This window comes from Medicago sativa, chromosome 1 (assembly GCF_051527215.1).
Source record: "Medicago sativa cultivar Bolivia chromosome 1, Bolivia_mono, whole genome shotgun sequence".
In the NCBI taxonomy this organism is placed as follows: domain Eukaryota; kingdom Viridiplantae; phylum Streptophyta; class Magnoliopsida; order Fabales; family Fabaceae; genus Medicago; species Medicago sativa.
In genome coordinates, this window is record NC_140749.1 from 69690943 (window position 1) to 69709082 (window position 18140).

An 18140-nucleotide genomic window follows, 5' to 3' on the forward strand; every position below is an offset into this window, starting at 1 on the left:
TTCCACTAAAATCTATGGGATTCTACTTTCAGATAGACCTTTATCCAGCTTCAGCAGCATGGGGGCCTATGGAGCAATAGCATAACATATGAATACTATCTAAACGCAAGCTTGTGCGGCTTCTAGCCCCGCTCATGAATGTTGACACTTAGATTTTAATTAAGTGTCAAAATCATGGTACTTATAGTTATACTAAGCAGTAAGAGATTTCGGTTCAGTATTCCCTGATAGAGGCTTTGGTTTTATGGGGTGCTCAAGTTTCACATAAATGAGATGATTGGTAAGGTATTTAAGTGGCTTGATTCTTCCTGTTAATGACTAGCTTTTGATGTATAGTTTTCCAAATACTTCAGATATTTGTCCGTTGGTATCAATCCCCACACCGAATAGTATGAGATGTTTAGTTTTCAGGATGGTGTTATGATACAGGGATTTGAATATGATGTTCAAGCCCCACATCGATTAGTATGAGATGTTTGGTGAAGTATTTAACCAGCTTAGTTCTTGGTTCTACCCCCTTAGTAGCAAGGGAGTGTTCTTCAAGTGCTTAGGTACTTATCGTACCCTTTGTTCATGGCCTAAACATGAAGATAGTTTGGGTTTCTTTGACTGTTCATGGCCTAAACATGAAGATAGTTTGGGTTTCTTTGACTGCTATTCCTTTTTAAACAAATTTATAAAACTATTTCCAGAAGAAAAAATAGTAGTATTATTTGAAGAGTTTTTGAGACGTAATAAAAAAGGTTTGATAAATTTGGTTTCAGAAATTTTTTTAAAGTGGAGGAAGGGTTCTGATGACTATGTGGGATGACGTTGGGGCATCAGTAGTGATGGGTGGCAGTGGTGATAATGGTGTCTAGCGTCCACAGTTGTGGTACATAGTGTTGATAACAACACTGGTTATGGAGATTGTTAAATTATGGCAACATTGGTGGAAAGTACTAGGACATAATGGCGGCGGCAATGAAGGGTGTCATCTCGTGGTGGTGATTATGACAATGGTTGAGCTTGAAGGTATCATATAGCATTGGTGATTGTGCAGTATCAGGTGGTAGTAGTGGTGTGGTGATGGATGGTGTTGAGTTGCATTGATAGTTAAGTGTCAAACAAAAATGACAAAGATTGAAGGGTCAAGTGGTAGTGGTGGTGATGACTATGAAAATCGTTGAGTGACAATGATGACAACAATGATCAGCAGTGAAGGATTTTTTTTATGGTAGTGGTGGAATTGTGAAAAAAACAAAACAAGGTTATATGTCATGCTCCTTCACAGTGGTTGAAGCAAATCCCTCATATGCAATCCCACACCAGAATCATTCTTTGCTTCATTGGTGTTGGGTGCCTTCAATGTCTTTACATGAGCACTTCACTCATTGACAACCCTAAATGGAATTGTTGTAGGCTAATTTATAAACTCCTATTCACATCTCACATGTCACATCATCGATCTCATCTTTTTTATCCATGATTTTGTGTATGTCTAAAGTTTTCAACCAAATACTAATCATTGTGTAGTACTTATTGTCGTTGGTCAAACACTATGTTTGACACTATCGAGAATCAAACCCTAAGAGCACTAAGTTGACTCAGAGTCTTGCAATCATTAGGCCAAGAAGTTTGGTCGTTGATGGATCTCATTTACTCCCTCCGTCCCTATATATAAGCACCCATTTATTAGAGACAAATGGTGCTTACATATGGGGACGGAGGGAGTAACACTTAACAACAAGAACTATTACTATTAACAGTCAAAACAAATTGGATGAAAAATTCAAAACTAATATGGAAGGACTAGAACCAAAAGCAAATGTATTTTAAGTGGCTAAAAACAAATTTAAGCCTTGTAATAATAATATAATATTATCTTATCTTATTTTACTTTTATTTACATCTATATAATAGTAATAAATTAATAATTAATGTAATAATATAAGATAATATCGACTAGTATTATCTTATATTACTTAGCCGGCAACTCTTCTATATATCCATATATGTAGATCCACTTCCCCCACTCAAATTGCATACACTTCGATTTTTTATTTTTTTACTAAATGCAGGTGTTCTATAGTTTTTGTGATTCTATTTTTGTCTGTTTTCTATGGGAGGTGATTCCACGACAGTGTTCAACTTCACTCTTCCAACCTTCCAAACTCCAATATTAAACTATGGCCGGCCACAAATATGCATGGTTTCTACGTATCTCCATCTTTTTTGTCTTAAACATTTTGGAGTCATTCTCCAATCCTCATGAACTTAAACATGTCTTATACCAATCAAAAACGTCCACCATGCTCCTCACTCTTCACATTTACAACCTTAAACCATGTTCAACTTCTTCAAAAGATTATACCTCCTAATATTTTTCCTCTTTCTATCCTTTGATGTTTCTGTGTGTTTATCTTCTTCACTTGGGAACTTCAAGTTTTGTTTGGATTATAACAAAATAAAAAACTTTACTGTTTTCCCTTACAAAGAACATGATCAATCCTATGCTAATGACTACTACAAAATTCTCAATTTTTCAGTTCAAAACCTTCGGTTCACAGAACCAAATATTCCTAAGCCAATAGCAATTGTCCTTCCAGAGACTTTGGTGCAGCTACAGAACAGTGTATCATGCTGCAGAGAATTCTCTTTGGAAATAAGAGTGAGAAGTGGTGGACATAGCTATGAAGGAACTTCCTCTGTTGCTGATGATGGAACTCTTTTTGTCATCATTGACATGATGAATTTGAACCATGTTAGGGTGGATATGGAGACAAAAACAGCATGGGTTGAAGGCGGTGCAACATTGGGAGAAACTTACTATGCTGTCTCTCAGGCTAGTGATGCATATGGATTCTCAGCTGGGTCATGTCCAACTGTAGGAGTTGGCGGACATATCGGTGGTGGTGGATTTGGTTTATTGTCTAGAAAATATGGACTTGCAGCTGATAATGTGGTCGATGCCCTTCTTGTTGATGCTGATGGACAAGTATTAGAACGTGCAACCATGGGAGAAGATGTGTTTTGGGCTATTAGAGGAGGAGGTGGTGGTCTTTGGGGAATTGTATATGCCTGGAAAATTCAATTGTTGAAAGTGCCACAAGTTGTAACCAGTTTCATTGCTTCCAGAACAGGCACAAAAAATCATATTGCAAAGCTAGTGAACAAATGGCAACATGTGGCACCGAATTTGGAAGATGAGTTCTACTTGTCATGCTTTGTTGGTGCTGGTTTGCCTGAAGCTAAAAGAATAGGCTTATCAACAACATTTAAAGGGTTTTATCTTGGTCCCAAGTCCAAGGCCATGTCTATATTGAATCATGCTTTTCCTGAATTGGGTGTTGTGGAAGAAGAATGTAAAGAAATGAGTTGGATTGAGTCAGTTGTATTCTTCTCTGGACTAAATGATGGAGCTTCTGTTTCTGACTTGAGGAATAGGTATATGCAAGATAAAGAATATTTCAAGGCAAAATCAGATTTTGTAAGGAGCTATGTTCCTCTTGTTGGTATAGAAACTGCATTAGATATTCTAGAAAAGGAGCCTAAAGGGTTTGTTATTTTGGACCCTTATGGTGGGATGATGCATAATATAAGCAGTGAATCTATTGCTTTTCCCCACAGAAAAGGAAATATTTTTACAATTCAGTACCTGATATATTGGAAAGAAGTAGACAATGACAAAAGTAGTGATTATATTGATTGGATAAGAGGATTCTATTCTTCAACGACTCCTTTTGTTTCATATGGTCCAAGGGCTGCATACATTAATTACATGGATTTTGACCTTGGAGTAATGGAGCTAATTAGTTTTGATGATGATTTGGTAAAAGCAAGAGTTTGGGGTGAAAAGTACTTTTTGAGTAACTATGACAGACTTGTTAGGGCAAAGACTTTGATTGATCCTGACAATGTTTTCACCAATCAACAAGGCATTCTTCCTATGTCATTTGCTAGTTCAAATGCCCAAGTACTATTTAGTTCATAAATGATCTATATTTGTAAAAGGGTTTACTGTGTTCATTTGAATCATATGGCTTCAAAAGAAAATTAATGCATTACAGTTTGGATCGAGCTTAAATTTCAGTTTGTAATCAAATCACTCTAGCATTTAACCAGATTGAAAGTTGAATATGCATATGCAAACACAATAAACTAGCTCATAAACTAAATTGTTTCTGTACCTTTTATTTAAGGTTAGAGCAAGGCCTGCCATAAGCCGGCAAAATACTTCACTGTCAATCATCTACATGAGTATAATATGAAGTTTAGTTAAAAACAGAATACTAAAGCTACTACTGCATACTTTCTTCTATCTCAATAATTTTTCTATAAATCAATTTAATAATAAGTTCATGTTAACCTTTTCTTTTTGACAAGTAGTTCATGTTAACCTGTTCCTTTTGTTTTGTGGCGGAGCTAACTAATAAGTTATACAAGTCTGATGTAGACAAAGTTTAAGGTATTTAATTATTTGAGTTAAGATGTATATTGATACGTGAACGTAGTTCAATTGGTAGGGTCATTTCATTATATAGGCAGAGGACCAGAGTTCGAACCTTAGATTTTCCACTTATTTACTTTATAATGTGGAATTGAACCTTAGATTTTCCACTTATTTACTTTATAATGTGGAATTGTGGAATTCTAGCTAATAGATTATTACTTGACAAAAAAGTCAAGTAATAATCTATTAGCTAGAATTCCACAATTCCACATTATAAAGTAAATAAGTGGAAAATCTAAGGTTCAATTCCACATTATAAAGTAAATAAGTGGAAAATCTAAGGTTCGAACTCTGGTCCTCTGCCTATTAGCTAATAGATTATTACTTGACAAAAAAACAAGATATTGGTCTTGATAAAAACATACTTTTGAGGAGTCTTTTTGAATATAAGGTAAGATTGCAATGGGTGACAAAATTCTATCTTAAGAGATTTAACATTGTTGTATTTTCATGGATGAATTCGAATCCAGAACCTCTGATTAAGTTGAAAGTAAACCTTTACCATATCATTCAAGTGTTCTTGGGTGAATATCTGAATTTTATATCGTTTAATTTTTTTTTTATATACATCAACAATTTAAAACTTTTTTACACATACATCCAATTAAATCATGTCATATAGAATTTTGTAGAGATATTTTAGGAATCAATTTATAAAAGTGACGTTATGATATAATTTGATTGAATCTATCTGTAAAAAAATTTCGACCATCAATTCATAAAAATTAATCTCTTAAAAATTCACGTCTGGGTAAAACATGTCATCTAAAAATATTTTGAAAGTATATATAGCTTTTAAAAAATGTAGGATGAATTTGTCAAAAAATAAAAAAATGTAGGTTGAAGAAAGTTGCTCCCAAACATGGATCACTCATGATGATTATTTTTGGTTGGATAAATTGTCAATATTTTAAATTTCCTAGTTAATAAAATAAAAATTAGCGAATAAAACAAATTATTTTTTAGGGAAATGTTAACTAGTGCTCCCGAAACACTGGTTAAGGACTTTAAACAGTAATTTATTTATTTTTAAAAAATTTTGTGTAATAAATTGCATTGGTAAGCATTGAAAATTGAACACTTTGACATTTTTAAAGAATAATTACTTAATTTAGAATGTTTAAAGAGTGTCTCGGGGACACTCGTAAACAAGACCCTTATTTTTAAATATACCGGATGATTTCTTTAATAATAATTTATATGTCTTTCTTTAAAGTTTTCATTTCTAAATATACTCGATGAATAAATGAAGTATTAAGATTTAAAACTTTACTTCTATGTGACCAAAAAAACCAAAATCATCTTGGATAAAGTTAATGGAACTTTATTAATTCCTCCCTCTAGAACATTCTTTAATTTGTTTGCTTTGTCTAGACTCTAGAAAGGACAAAAGATGAGAAATGAGTGAACCAAAAACAAAGATAAACTTAACATATCACTTGTCATGATTCTTTTTCTAACTCCAAATCCTTCATTCTGTTGCAATTTACAATGGCATCATCATCATGTGTAGGAACTCTATTTTCCTCACAAACCAAACATTTAACTGCTACCAAGCCCAAGGTAAGTGTAACTTTGCCTTCAACAAGGAGAAGAGTTGTAAGAGCAGCTGTCACAGAGAAACTTGGCATCAAGATTGAGAGCAACCCTCCTGAGTCCAAGCTCACTCAACTTGGTGTTAGGCAGTGGCCCAAGTAATAAATACCACATTTCTTCATTATCTTGTTACTTTTTACCTCATCATGTCTATTATTCTAATGAAACTTTTTTCTTACATTTTTTTAATTGATTCATGCTATGTGCCTATGCTAGTTGCTCTTTTAGTCAACCAGATTAATACACCGTCGGTGTTAAAAAATGTACGCCGTCAACAAATTACACTGAACCATATATGTGATTTTAAAAGTAGTTAAGAGAAAATCCAAACGTTTTATTTTTATGATTTGACAGTTATGATTGATTAACGACATTAAAAATCTTTGACGGTGTGCATGAATTAAATCATAATATTAATTAGTTGTGTGATATTTATATATTTTCATTCCTCAAATTTCTTGTTTTTTTATTTTTTATGTGAATCTGTTTCTGACTGTGTACATACATTTCTGGTGTAAATAAAAACAGATGGGGTTGTCCTCCAAGTAATTTTCCATGGACATATGATGCAACAGAGACATGCTATCTTTTGGAAGGAAAAGTGAAGGTCACTCCTAGTGGGGCTAATGAGGCAGTTGAAATTTCTGCTGGTGATTTGGTTGTTTTCCCAAAAGGGATGAGTTGTACTTGGGATGTTTCTGTTGGTGTGGATAAGCACTATAAATTTGAATAAAATCTCACAACTACATGCCTAATGTATGAAGATGAAGGACTTTGATTAATTGAATAAATAGGTCAGATTTTATTTGTAATAATGTATGTAAGTATGTTAAATAAATTTTTACTACTTCCATATTAAAAAAACTGTAAGTTATATGCTTGTAATTATTTTACTATTTTAAGGCCATAAAAATAGGTTCCCTAAATAAGTGGGACCAGTGTGAACCCAAATTTAAGGTACCACTGGATAAGTTTTTGTGGTGTTTTTACTGTTCCCTTACAAAAGCATTCATTCTCGGATCAAGCACTGTTCTAAAAGAAATTAGTGGTGTCTCTGCTTTTTCTAATCCATGAGACCAAGCAGCGCGCAATTTTTGGTCAAGGACCATTACATACCTTATAATTATATTTCAAACATACGTCCAATATATGATTGAATGCTTAGAATTTGTTTACACTAGTAGTTATCAAGTCATAAAGCTATTAGAGATTTTGAAACAATACACTACCAACTATAAGAACAAACACAAATATATGGTTCTAATCCATCGTTGAATATTTATATGCTACACTTATTACATTGTTGATTTTTATCCTTAAACTATATTTGTGAGACACAAGACATCATCAACAACAACAAAAACAATAGTAACAGAAAAGGAAGAAGAAGAACAAAATGTCAGGCTCAAAAGATCCATTAGTGATATCTTTCGGCGAGATGCTCATAGATTTTGTTCCAGACACATCTGGTGTATCCTTGGCTGAATCTTATGCTTTCATCAAAGCCCCTGGTGGTGCTCCTGCCAATGTGGCTTGTGCTGTGTCCAAACTTGGTGGCAATGCTGCCTTCATCGGCAAGGTTCTTAGTTACTAGCATTTCCCATTTTACTATCACGTTTATCGATTATTTTCTTTTTCATATATACTTAAAATGAATGCGGATGGGAGCTGACAAATCTAGTTAGACCTTCCACTTACATTAGCTGCGATTTAGGTTTAGAGCCAGAGTTTCCCCATTGATAGACTATACGTAAATATTCACTGAGGTTATGGCTTGATGTGGTATTATATGAGGACGTGTCTAATCTAATATACGTTTTTCTGAGTAAATATCCAATATGGTCATTGAAATTTATAGGACATCATCAACTTAGACTCGACATCATCAATATTCCAAAATGATTTCTAGAATTGTAAAATGTTGATTAGTATTACGATTCTTGATAGAACTCATAATTGTGATTTGTCCCTCAGTTGTGATCTGTTATCAAATGTATTTCAGATTGACCTTATTTACTCAATTTCAAATACATCCTTACATTATCAACTTAACGTCATTATAAATAGTCTCCGTAAAATATCAACGGCTCGACGAATTTGATTACCATCTTGCAATTTCAAATATCAGATGGACTAGATCGATACATGATATCTACTCAAATATTTCCTAACAAAATAAATGCAATGATTGCAATGTGACAGGTAGGGGATGATGAGTTTGGAAGGATGCTAGCAGACATCTTGAAGAAAAATGGAGTGAATACAGATGGTGTTTGTTTTGACACAGAGGCAAGAACTGCATTGGCATTTGTGACATTGAGGAAAGATGGAGAGAGGGAGTTCATGTTTTATAGAAACCCTAGTGCTGATATGTTACTGAAAGAATCTGAATTGAACATGGATATGATTAAGAATACAAAGATATTCCATTATGGATCCATTAGTCTTATTTCAGAACCATGCAGATCTGCTCATATGGCTGCCATGAAAGCTGCTAGAGAAGGTGGTGCTTTGTTGTCCTATGATCCAAATGTTAGGCTTCCTTTGTGGCCTTCTGCTGAGGCTGCTAGGTCTGGAATCAAAAGCATTTGGAATGAGGCTGATTTCATTAAGGTACAATAATTGTTTGAATTTGAAAATTATTTATGGAAGTCTATTAAATGATGGAGGATATAACAGAAACAATGGTAATTTGATCTTGAACATGTTCTAGAGTCAGTTTGGAAAATTTCACAAGTACTTAAGAAAATCAACTTGTAATTCCCTATGGTCATTTTTATTTCAAAGAATGCAGTTTTTGCCGGAATCTGTTAAAGCGGTTTCGTATTGAAAAACTAACCATTTTCTATATAGGTAAGTGATGATGAAGTTCAATTTCTTACACAAAAAGATCCTGAGAATGAAGAAGCTGTTATGTCTCTGTGGCATGACAGGTTGAAGCTGCTTATTATCACTGATGGAGAGAAGGGTTGTAGATATGTCACTAAGGTATTGTCCATCTAATCCATATTTTGAAAACATTTCTTTTGATTTTTGGATAAATCAATTCGATAAAGCATTTAGTTAATTGAGCATTAGTGGTTGATTTACAACTTATGATTTTGAGTATACATTTGAATTGACTTGTTTGAGCTTATCCACTGACATAAGTCCTTGTAAGACTGTTTCGGACAATTTATATAAACAACTTACTAGATGTCCATAAGTTGCTTTCATCCTATTTTCGTAAACTCTCCATAGTAGCTTATGAAAACAGTTTATAACTAGCTTGACTTAATTTTATCTTTGTTACAGATCTAACTTATAAGTATTTTATATGACAAAAGCTTATACTAAAAGTGCTTAATTAAACTGTTTATTGTAACGTGGCCGATATTTGAGCTACAATTCCTATTGTAATCTAAACTATTCATCCATCTTCGGAAATATTGTTTGAATGCAGAATTTTAAAGGAAGGGTAAGTGGATTCTCAGTGAAGGCAATTGACACAACTGGTGCTGGTGATTCTTTTGTGGGTGCACTTCTCAGAGATGTAGCAAGAGACCCTTCTATATTTGAGGTATGCTTTCTCTCTCAAACACAATCTAAGATCCACTCTAGTGACAGAAAAATACTAATTTTGAGTCTAGGCTTTGTAAAAATAATTCTCATTGGTTGACATTTTTCTTTGCTTTATGGAATTCAACATGAAGGATGAACCAAAATTGAGAGAGACTTTGACATTTGCAAATGCTTGTGGAGCAATGTGCACAACACAGAAGGGAGCCATTCCTGCACTTCCAACTGCTGAAGAGGCTCAGAAATTTATTTCCAGCTCTAAAGCCAACTAAACTTTCCTTTGAAATTTGATGATAGTCCAGAGGACTAGCTATATTCATTCTCATTTGAGAGTTTTTCCTTTAATAAGACCTTCATACAATGACTGATAAAGTGTTGTTTCTATTTATGAATAATAAACAACTTATTTTTGTTTCTTATGATAGTTGGCACTAATAACATACCACATTTTATTGTATTGTGCAAGTTAATGAAACAGGTTAGACTTTAGAGACTAATATATATAAAATAAAACAGGTTAGAGTTCATTCATTACTGTGGAAAATCTTGGAACTATTAGGGTGATTGGTCATATATTTTATCAAGACAAAATGACAAATAATATTATAGTTCAAGGTGGTAAAGACTAAAGAGTGAAGACAATATAATACTTTCAACAAATTTCAAATATAAAAAGACGAAGTCTTATAGAGACACAAAAAGCCATCACAAGACCCATTACAACACTAGACACACTAAAAAAAACATCTAGACACACTAAAAGAGTGAAGACTACATCCATCACAACAACAACAACAACAACAACAACAAAAAGACACATTACAATACCGACACACTAAAAAGAAAACTAGACGCGCTCATTCATCATCGAACAAGTGACTACATCCACAACAACAACAACAACAATCAAGATTTCGGTGAAATCTCTTTATTAAAACAAAGACGAAATTAAAAAGCAATTTTCTTTCTATGACAGCAATATTGATGATATTTCAAAGCTCATTGTTGTTAGCGCCATCATTGTTGACCTTGGGTGATTTCTCATTCTCCTCGTCAATGCTAACAACTCTAGTACTTTTAATCTGATCAAGTGACAACTTATTAAGTGTCAAAATCAGAACACCATTTTCCACCTTAGCCTTCACAGAATCCAAATCAGCATTTTCAGGCAATCTAAATTGCCGCCAGAATTTCCCATATGATCTTTCAACTCTATGCCAACGATCGCCTTTCTTCTCATCTTCTTTCTTCCTTTCTCCAATCACTCTCAGCACGCTATTCTCTTCCACTTCTATCTTTATCTCATCTTTTCTCAACCCTGGCACGTCCATCATTATAACATGTCCTTCTGGAGTTTCCTTCCAATCTACTTTAGCTGGTGACAGTGTCATGGCTGGTTTGTCTTTCTCAACTCCAAAGGAGGTTTGTTTCATGACGCAAAATGGATCTGGGAAATGATCGGATAAGAGAGAAATGGGGAGATCCATGGATGGTATTGGTGAACCTTTGGTTTTGGTAGAAAAACCACCAGCAAGAACAAGCAAAAAAAATGGTACTAGTAACATCTTGAGTTGTTGTAGCCTCATTTCTAGTATATTAAGGTAGTGATATATGTTTGTTTGTTCAATTTGGTGGAAACATCGTTAGTGGTCTTGTTGCATATATAGATTGTAATGTGGCATGGTTCATAGGCAGTTGCAACTGCTGGATAGACGAGTGAGAAAATTGATGTGAGTTGAAATTCATGCAAAATTACTGAGTGGAAATGGTTGTTTGGTACCACATACAATAAAAGAGGCATGTCAAGCATACGAAAATGGTGAGGCACACATTAACACACTATTTATTTTATAATAACTTTGTCCTCACCTTACCTTCTATTTTCTTGTTGAATTAAGAACCAAGTAATTATTATCGGTTATAAGATAAGGGGTCTATTTAGGTTCAATTAGTTAATAGATATAAAATTACAATATTTTTTGTCTCTAAAAGTTAATTAAGAGACTTAACAACTTTTATATATAAGATAAGATAAGATAGTAAATTTAGGTTCGATTAGTTAAAATAGATAATAAACTACAATATTAGCCTTATTTTTGGATGCAAAATTGCTCAAGAGACGTAAGAACTTTATATATAAGATATGTAAGATCATGTTTAAAAAAGAAAAGGCAAAAGTTATAGGAAGTTTTCAACAATTTTTTTGGGTCCAAAAGTTGCTTAAGAAACTTAACAACTTTATATATCTATATAAGATAAGATACGAGTTCATTTTTTCAAAAAATTAAAAGGCAAAAAATTAGGAAATTTGCTCCAACTTTTTTGCCTCTAAAAAGTTTCTTAAGAGACTTAACAACAATTATATATAAGATAAATGATATGTAAGATCATTTTTTTGCAACTTTTTTTATTCCAAAAAGTTGCTTACATATAAGATATGAGTTCTTTTTTAAAAAATATCAAAAAAAAAAAAATTCAGGAAATTTGCAAGAACTTCTTTTTTTTTTTTTTTTTGCCTCCAAGAAGTTGCTTACGATTAGATCAATTAAAAGTTTTTGGATCCAAAATTTTAGAAAATTTATAACAATATTTTTGCCTCCAAAAATTTGTTTAAAAGAGTTAACAACTATTATATATAAGACTTTTAATCTGTTTTAAAATATAGAGTCGTGAAAAAAGTTGTTGAGAGAAAAATTATAAGCCATATGGAAAATGAGAAGGATGTTATAAGTTATTTTTACAAATTTAAAGATTTCACAAATAGTAAATATTAATTGAGAAAAAATAATTTTTAATCTTTTTAAAAATAAATTGATACAATTTTTAATACATAATTTCTATATATATCGTGGATTAACTTGTTCTTTAAGGGTACATGTAAGAATTTCCTTAAAATATACCCCCTTTGTCCCAAATTATTAGTCGTTTTGGAGAAAAAAATTATCCCAAATTATAAGTTGCTTTACAATATAAATGAAGCATTCAATGCTATTTTTCCTATTATACCCTCATGTTTGTTACTCTCTCTTCTTTCAATTCTTTAATTTATTTTTCATATACCATTAATGAAGAATAACTTTGTCAAATGACTTATAATTTCTCTGTCTCATACGACATTAATTATACTTCTTAATTTGTGTGAAATAGACAAAACATCATGATGGGTTTTTGGAGAGACGGAGTTTTGGAGTGGGACTTGAGATGGCGTAGAGTTTTTTTTTTTTTGTGGGAGCAGGCACTGGTGGTTGATCTGTTGGATATTCTAGAGGGGGGTTGTGCTTTCGTGGGCATGGCGGTATAGTTCAGATGGGATCTATTTGGTCAAAACTACCTATGAAGTCTTGTCGAAAAAGGAGCTGGTGCCAGGTCCGAGGTTTTGGTCAGCACTTTGAACTTGGTGTGGAAAAGTTTGGCACCTTTTAAAGTTCAATTGTTTTCTTGGCAAACGTCGGGTGCTACTTGCTCATGGAGACGCCCTCTGTAGGGTTTGTGGGGAGCATGATGAGTCGGTCGATCATTTGTTTGTTAGGTGTGTGTTTATATCTAGGGTTTGATATTTGGTTTGTAGGTGGTTAGGTCGGGAGTGGGTCTTGCCAGGGAGATTGGTGGGGTTATTTCAAGTTTTTGCTTCATTAGGGGCTAGGTGGCGGTCTAGGCTAAGATTTGGTCTGGCATGCAACTGTGAGGTACATCTAGAAAACTCGTAATGATTTGTTCTTATTTGGTATGATCATAGAGGTTGAGCACCTTGTCGAGAGGATCCAATTCCAGTCCTGGATGTGGTTATTATGTAAACACCCTAGGCATCATTGTTCACTCTATGAGTGGAAGGTGGAACCTATCCTCTGCTGGAGCCGACAGTTTTCGGTGTTCAAACAAAAACAGATCTGACTTGTGCTTTACGGATTTGGGTGGGGTTCTGATTCTTGAGGGTTGATGTGGCTAGCTTGGAATGATCCTGGCTCTTATGTCTTCTTGGGCGTCGAGGCGGGGCAGACTGGGTGGTTTGGTTTTACATGTGTAGTGGATTCCCCAACCTTTTTTGGGAGGTGTTGTCTTTCTTGGGGTTTCCCTCTTTGGTGTTTTGGTGGGATGAGGTTATGTATCTTCCGACCTTGTTTTGTATTCTATTTGGTGATTTTTGCCCCTCCTTTATTTATTTATTTATATATTTTCAGTTTGCCATTCAAAAAAAAAATAAAAATAAAAATAATAATAATAATAATAATAATAATAATAATAATAATAATAATAATAATAATAATAATAATAATAATAATAATAATAATAATAATAATAATAATAATAATAATAATAATAATAATAATAATAATAATAATAATAATAATAATAATAATAATAATAATAATAATAATAATAATAATAATAATAATAATAATAATAAGGGTCATGTTAACTTGTGCTCTTAGGGCACATGTTAAGCAACCTAAATAGAGCAATTTTGCATTGGAAAACACAATATAGCAACCTTTAAGAAGTTGAATGCACGCCTTTTGATATGTGTATTTCTATAATAAGTATCTTAACATGTGTCTTGAGGGCACAAGTTAACATTAGCCTAATAACAACAACAACAACAACAACAACAACAACAACACCATCGTATAATTTAGGATGGAGTGAATAATATTTCCTCACTTTTAGTCATTGGTGTCATTTATTCATCAAAAATTTATGATGCGGTAAAGAGAGTCAACATTTTTTTAATAAGCAAGCATTTTCTATGTATGTGATTCATCATTGTTTTTATTAGTTCTTAGTTCCAAATCAAAAAAATGAAACTAAATGAATTCTCTCTCCGTCCCAAACTATAAGTCGCTTTGGAAAAAAAATTGGCCTAAATTATATGTCGCATTACAATATCAATGAAGCAATAAATGCTGAGTAAATCGTCACTTTAGTCTATGTCTCTGCACCTTGCTGTCACAAAGGTTTCTGACTCATGATTAAATACAAGGTAGTCCCTGAATGTGCACTTCTGTTATCAGTTTAGTCTCTGACGTTGAAAACTTCAGTTTTTTTTTTTAAGTGTTAAAACTTCTGTTAATTGCTGAGTTGCTATATGACGTGTCACATGGACTAAAGTGAAATTAAAAAATGGTCTCTTAACCGAAAATCAATATCCTCAAATTGAATCTCAAATCCCTAAATCTCGAATTTAATCCCCAAACCCCTAAATTCATAAATCTCAAATCCCTAAATCTCATATAATTTTATCTTTTGTTCAAAATCAAATCTTTCGTTAAACACTAAAATCGAATCACATGATGATTGATGTTGGTGCAAACTCGTCCCAATCATTCATCAAGAACTGAGTCATCTTCCTCAATGTTACTTTGTGACAGCGAGGTGCAGAGACAGAGACTAAAGTGAACATTTACTCATTAAATGTTAATTTTCCTACTATACCTATTAACTATTTTTTACTCACTTTTTTCAACTCTTGAATTTATCTTTCATATACCATTAATGGAGGATAATTTTGTAAAATTATTTATAATTTCTCTTTCCTATGCAATATTAATTACATTTCTTAATTTGTGTGAAATAACCAAAATATCATATAATTTAGGACTGAAGAAGTATTGTATCACGACATACTTGTTCCAAAACATAATTATCCCAAAACTATTATAATAAGCAATATAACTTATTCCACCCCAAATAAAATAAAAAACAATACACACACACATAACATGATACGTTTAAAAGTTCAGATTTCAAATCTTCAAGCAGTGCTCTTCCATCCAAGACACAAGACCTTCTCTAGTTCAGTCAATATTGCTTAATTGTCTTTCTTAAGCGTAACTTCTATTCCTTCTAGAAAGAAATTTCCCATCTTCTTGCCACTCTCAAATTTCTCGACAACACTCATTTGGACTTCTTCATCTTCAAGGTTTGAATTGAAAAACTCTCCCGTCTCAATCTCCAACCAGGCCCGGCCCTGAGGGGGTGCAAATAGCTCAACAGAGCTGGGCCTCCCTCAACCATGGGCCTCAAAAAAAAAATTGATGCCCACTACTGCCCTCCAATTTTTTTTAATACCCCCAGCCATTTTCTGTCCCCTTGTTTTAGCCTTTTAGGCCTATTAAAATTAGGTCCTCTTTCTTTTGGTGTTAGGTGGGGGTTCCTCATGTATAAGGTAGTCATTTTCACCTTTGGGTGTACCGCATATATACGGCACCTTATATTTATCTTTTAAAAAATATAAATAGAACATTGTTCTTTTAAAAAAAATATGTTTTGATTTTATCACTGGCCTCTTTTCATTCCCAAAGCCGAGCCTCCGAATTCTTAGGGACGGCCCTGTCTCCAACCACCCATCACTTCTCACACTAGGACACTGCAATCCTAATACTCTGTCATGCGGGCTCCTCGCATGATGGAGGCCACCACATTTACAACTTTCTTGCCTAAAACGACCGTACAGGTAGCTGTACGGCCTCCTCGCATGATGGTGGCCTATTAGTTCTCGGTTTTGGGACCTATTTTTCACGTTTGGATCCAAACAGACAGATTTAGTGCTGCTACGTCCGCCTTCAACACCAACGGATAAATCCATAGGATCATTCTCAAATCCGTAGGTATTAATCATCTTGAATATTTAGATTTTAAGATGTCTTTCACTTTTTGATATACAATGGTACAATTTTTGTAATCTTTAACTTCTTCTTGATGATAATGATATTATCATTTTATCTCTTATGCATTATATATTTTTTTTAAAAATATTGATGATAAATGACATTGACCCCGCTTATCGAAATTTCTGGATCCGTCCCTGACTTGGCTGTTACAAAAATCAATAGCTTTTTTGCATAGCAATCAATTCAAATTTTTAACTAAAATAAGCCCTAATTTTTTAGAAAATAGCGGTTGTGAAGAATACCTTTCGACCATGATCGATGATGATAGGGCGATCAGAGAAAGCAAGATACAGAGCCTTTTTGGTGGGAGTGTTGGCAAGGGAAGGAGACTTTGAGATGATAGAGTCAATGAAACGGGAATCAGAAGGGAGAAAGTGGTTCCGAACAACGTCAGAATCAGCAGCAGAAAGGAAAGTCTTAGAAACAAGGGAGTGCCTGCAAACGTCAATAGGAGCAGTACGAGACAGAATGGCAGAGATGCATCCTTCCGTCAATTCATGAAACGCTGCTGCGGCTGTCATTCTTTTGCTGGAGTATTTATAATAGTTTTTTTAGGGTTAGATAGCGTTGAATGTTGATGTGATATATATGAGAGCGATGCTAATATATAAGGGAATTAGGGTTTTTTGTTAGGCTTTTCATTTACCGATTTTACCCCTTACCTCAACAAATATATTACACATACAAAGATAACTTACCATCAGTTAAGTAACCAAAAGGCAGCAGTTACGAAATGGAAAAGAAATCACAAAGCATAGGCGATTCTCTGTGCAGATGAAAGGAAATATAAGTTCACATTCACATGCATCTCATCGTCAACTCAAAACAAGAAGTCCTCAATCTTGGCATGGTAAATTCTCTTGCATTCCACCTAGCTATATTTCATTGATACTATAGCAATTTCCATATTATAATTATCTGTGGTAGAATATACGGGGATGATATGATTATTTGTGCACAACATTTATGAAGGTGCATAAAATAATCTTGTATACGGGGATGATATGATAATTTGGTATTCTCTTTCAAATTTTAATATGATTATAAGTAGTTTTCTACAAATCGAGTGTTAACTCGTAAGTTTATGTTTTTAGGTGTCATTTAATATGATTATAAGTAGTTTTCTACAAATCGAGTGTTAACTCGTAAGTTTATGTTTTTAGGTGTCAAAATCATATTAACTCGGAGGTAAAATTGTTTTTTGTTGAAATCAGAATGTTTGATGAGTCTGAGCGAGTTAACACATGGTGAACTCAGTAAACTTGGGTAAAATCGTCCGAATTTACGGGTTAATAACATTTAAAAAACACATCTTTTTAGTTTTAGGTCATGTACCGCGAAACACAACCCTTTGAGATCGTATAAGGAAATTGAAGCAATCATGTACTGTGAAATGCAACCCTTCGACATCGTATAAGGCAAAATTACTCAATCTTTTTGGGGGAAAATTCCTGAAAAAAGTTTGATAGAAAAGAGTTGCAGGAATGACTAGATCAAGAGAAGCAGAACAAAGGATCTCATGTTGTGATGAAGACGATGAATGGAATAATTTGTACATGACATACATGGCATATAACTTTTGTCCTTAAGGTTCTTGGATAGAAAGTGAGTATCAAACTCTTGGAGAATAATCTAAAAAGAAGATGGGTTATCAGAGGAAGCATCAAGATTTTGGATATGGTTGATGGATTCCTTTTAGTCTATTTCTCATCAGAGGAGGATTATAATCATGTTATTTATGTGGGACCTTGTGTTGAAGGAGAAATAGTTTAGTCGAGGTTCTCTTTGCTTCAAGGGAAGAAACTATATATGTGCCTTAATTAGTT

General features: G+C 33.6%; 5 protein-coding genes across 5 annotated transcripts; 3 read left to right on the forward strand and 2 right to left on the reverse strand.

The window, feature by feature from the left end:
* Positions 1–2191: 2191 nt before the first annotated feature.
* Positions 2192–4084, forward strand: LOC146956842 (berberine bridge enzyme-like D-2). The gene has a single exon (XM_085731951.1). The coding sequence runs from the start codon at positions 2327–2329 to the stop codon at positions 3971–3973; it is 1647 nt and encodes a 548-aa protein (XP_085588077.1). The 5' UTR covers positions 2192–2326; the 3' UTR covers positions 3974–4084.
* A 1878-nt stretch (positions 4085–5962) lies between these two features.
* Positions 5963–6952, forward strand: LOC146956843 (uncharacterized). Its single transcript, XM_085732011.1, has 2 exons — positions 5963–6186; positions 6617–6952. The coding sequence occupies exons 1-2, from the start codon at positions 5984–5986 to the stop codon at positions 6819–6821; spliced, it is 408 nt and encodes a 135-aa protein (XP_085588137.1). The 5' UTR covers positions 5963–5983; the 3' UTR covers positions 6822–6952.
* Positions 6953–7098: 146 nt separating this feature from the next.
* LOC146956844 (pfkB-like carbohydrate kinase family protein) lies at positions 7099–10065 on the forward strand. The gene is made up of 5 exons (XM_085731989.1): positions 7099–7667; positions 8291–8701; positions 8942–9076; positions 9531–9647; positions 9781–10065. The coding sequence occupies exons 1-5, from the start codon at positions 7485–7487 to the stop codon at positions 9916–9918; spliced, it is 984 nt and encodes a 327-aa protein (XP_085588115.1). The 5' UTR covers positions 7099–7484; the 3' UTR covers positions 9919–10065.
* Positions 10066–10388: 323 nt separating this feature from the next.
* Positions 10389–11297, reverse strand: LOC146956845 (22.7 kDa class IV heat shock protein-like). The gene has a single exon (XM_085732002.1). The coding sequence runs from the start codon at positions 11230–11232 to the stop codon at positions 10639–10641; it is 594 nt and encodes a 197-aa protein (XP_085588128.1). The 5' UTR covers positions 11233–11297; the 3' UTR covers positions 10389–10638.
* Positions 11298–15452: 4155 nt separating this feature from the next.
* On the reverse strand, positions 15453–16835 carry LOC146956846 (putative F-box protein PP2-B12). The gene is made up of 2 exons (XM_085749778.1): positions 16557–16835; positions 15453–15611 (listed from the first exon to the last, which is right to left on the reverse strand). The coding sequence occupies exons 1-2, from the start codon at positions 16833–16835 to the stop codon at positions 15453–15455; spliced, it is 438 nt and encodes a 145-aa protein (XP_085605904.1).
* Positions 16836–18140: the final 1305 nt, after the last annotated feature.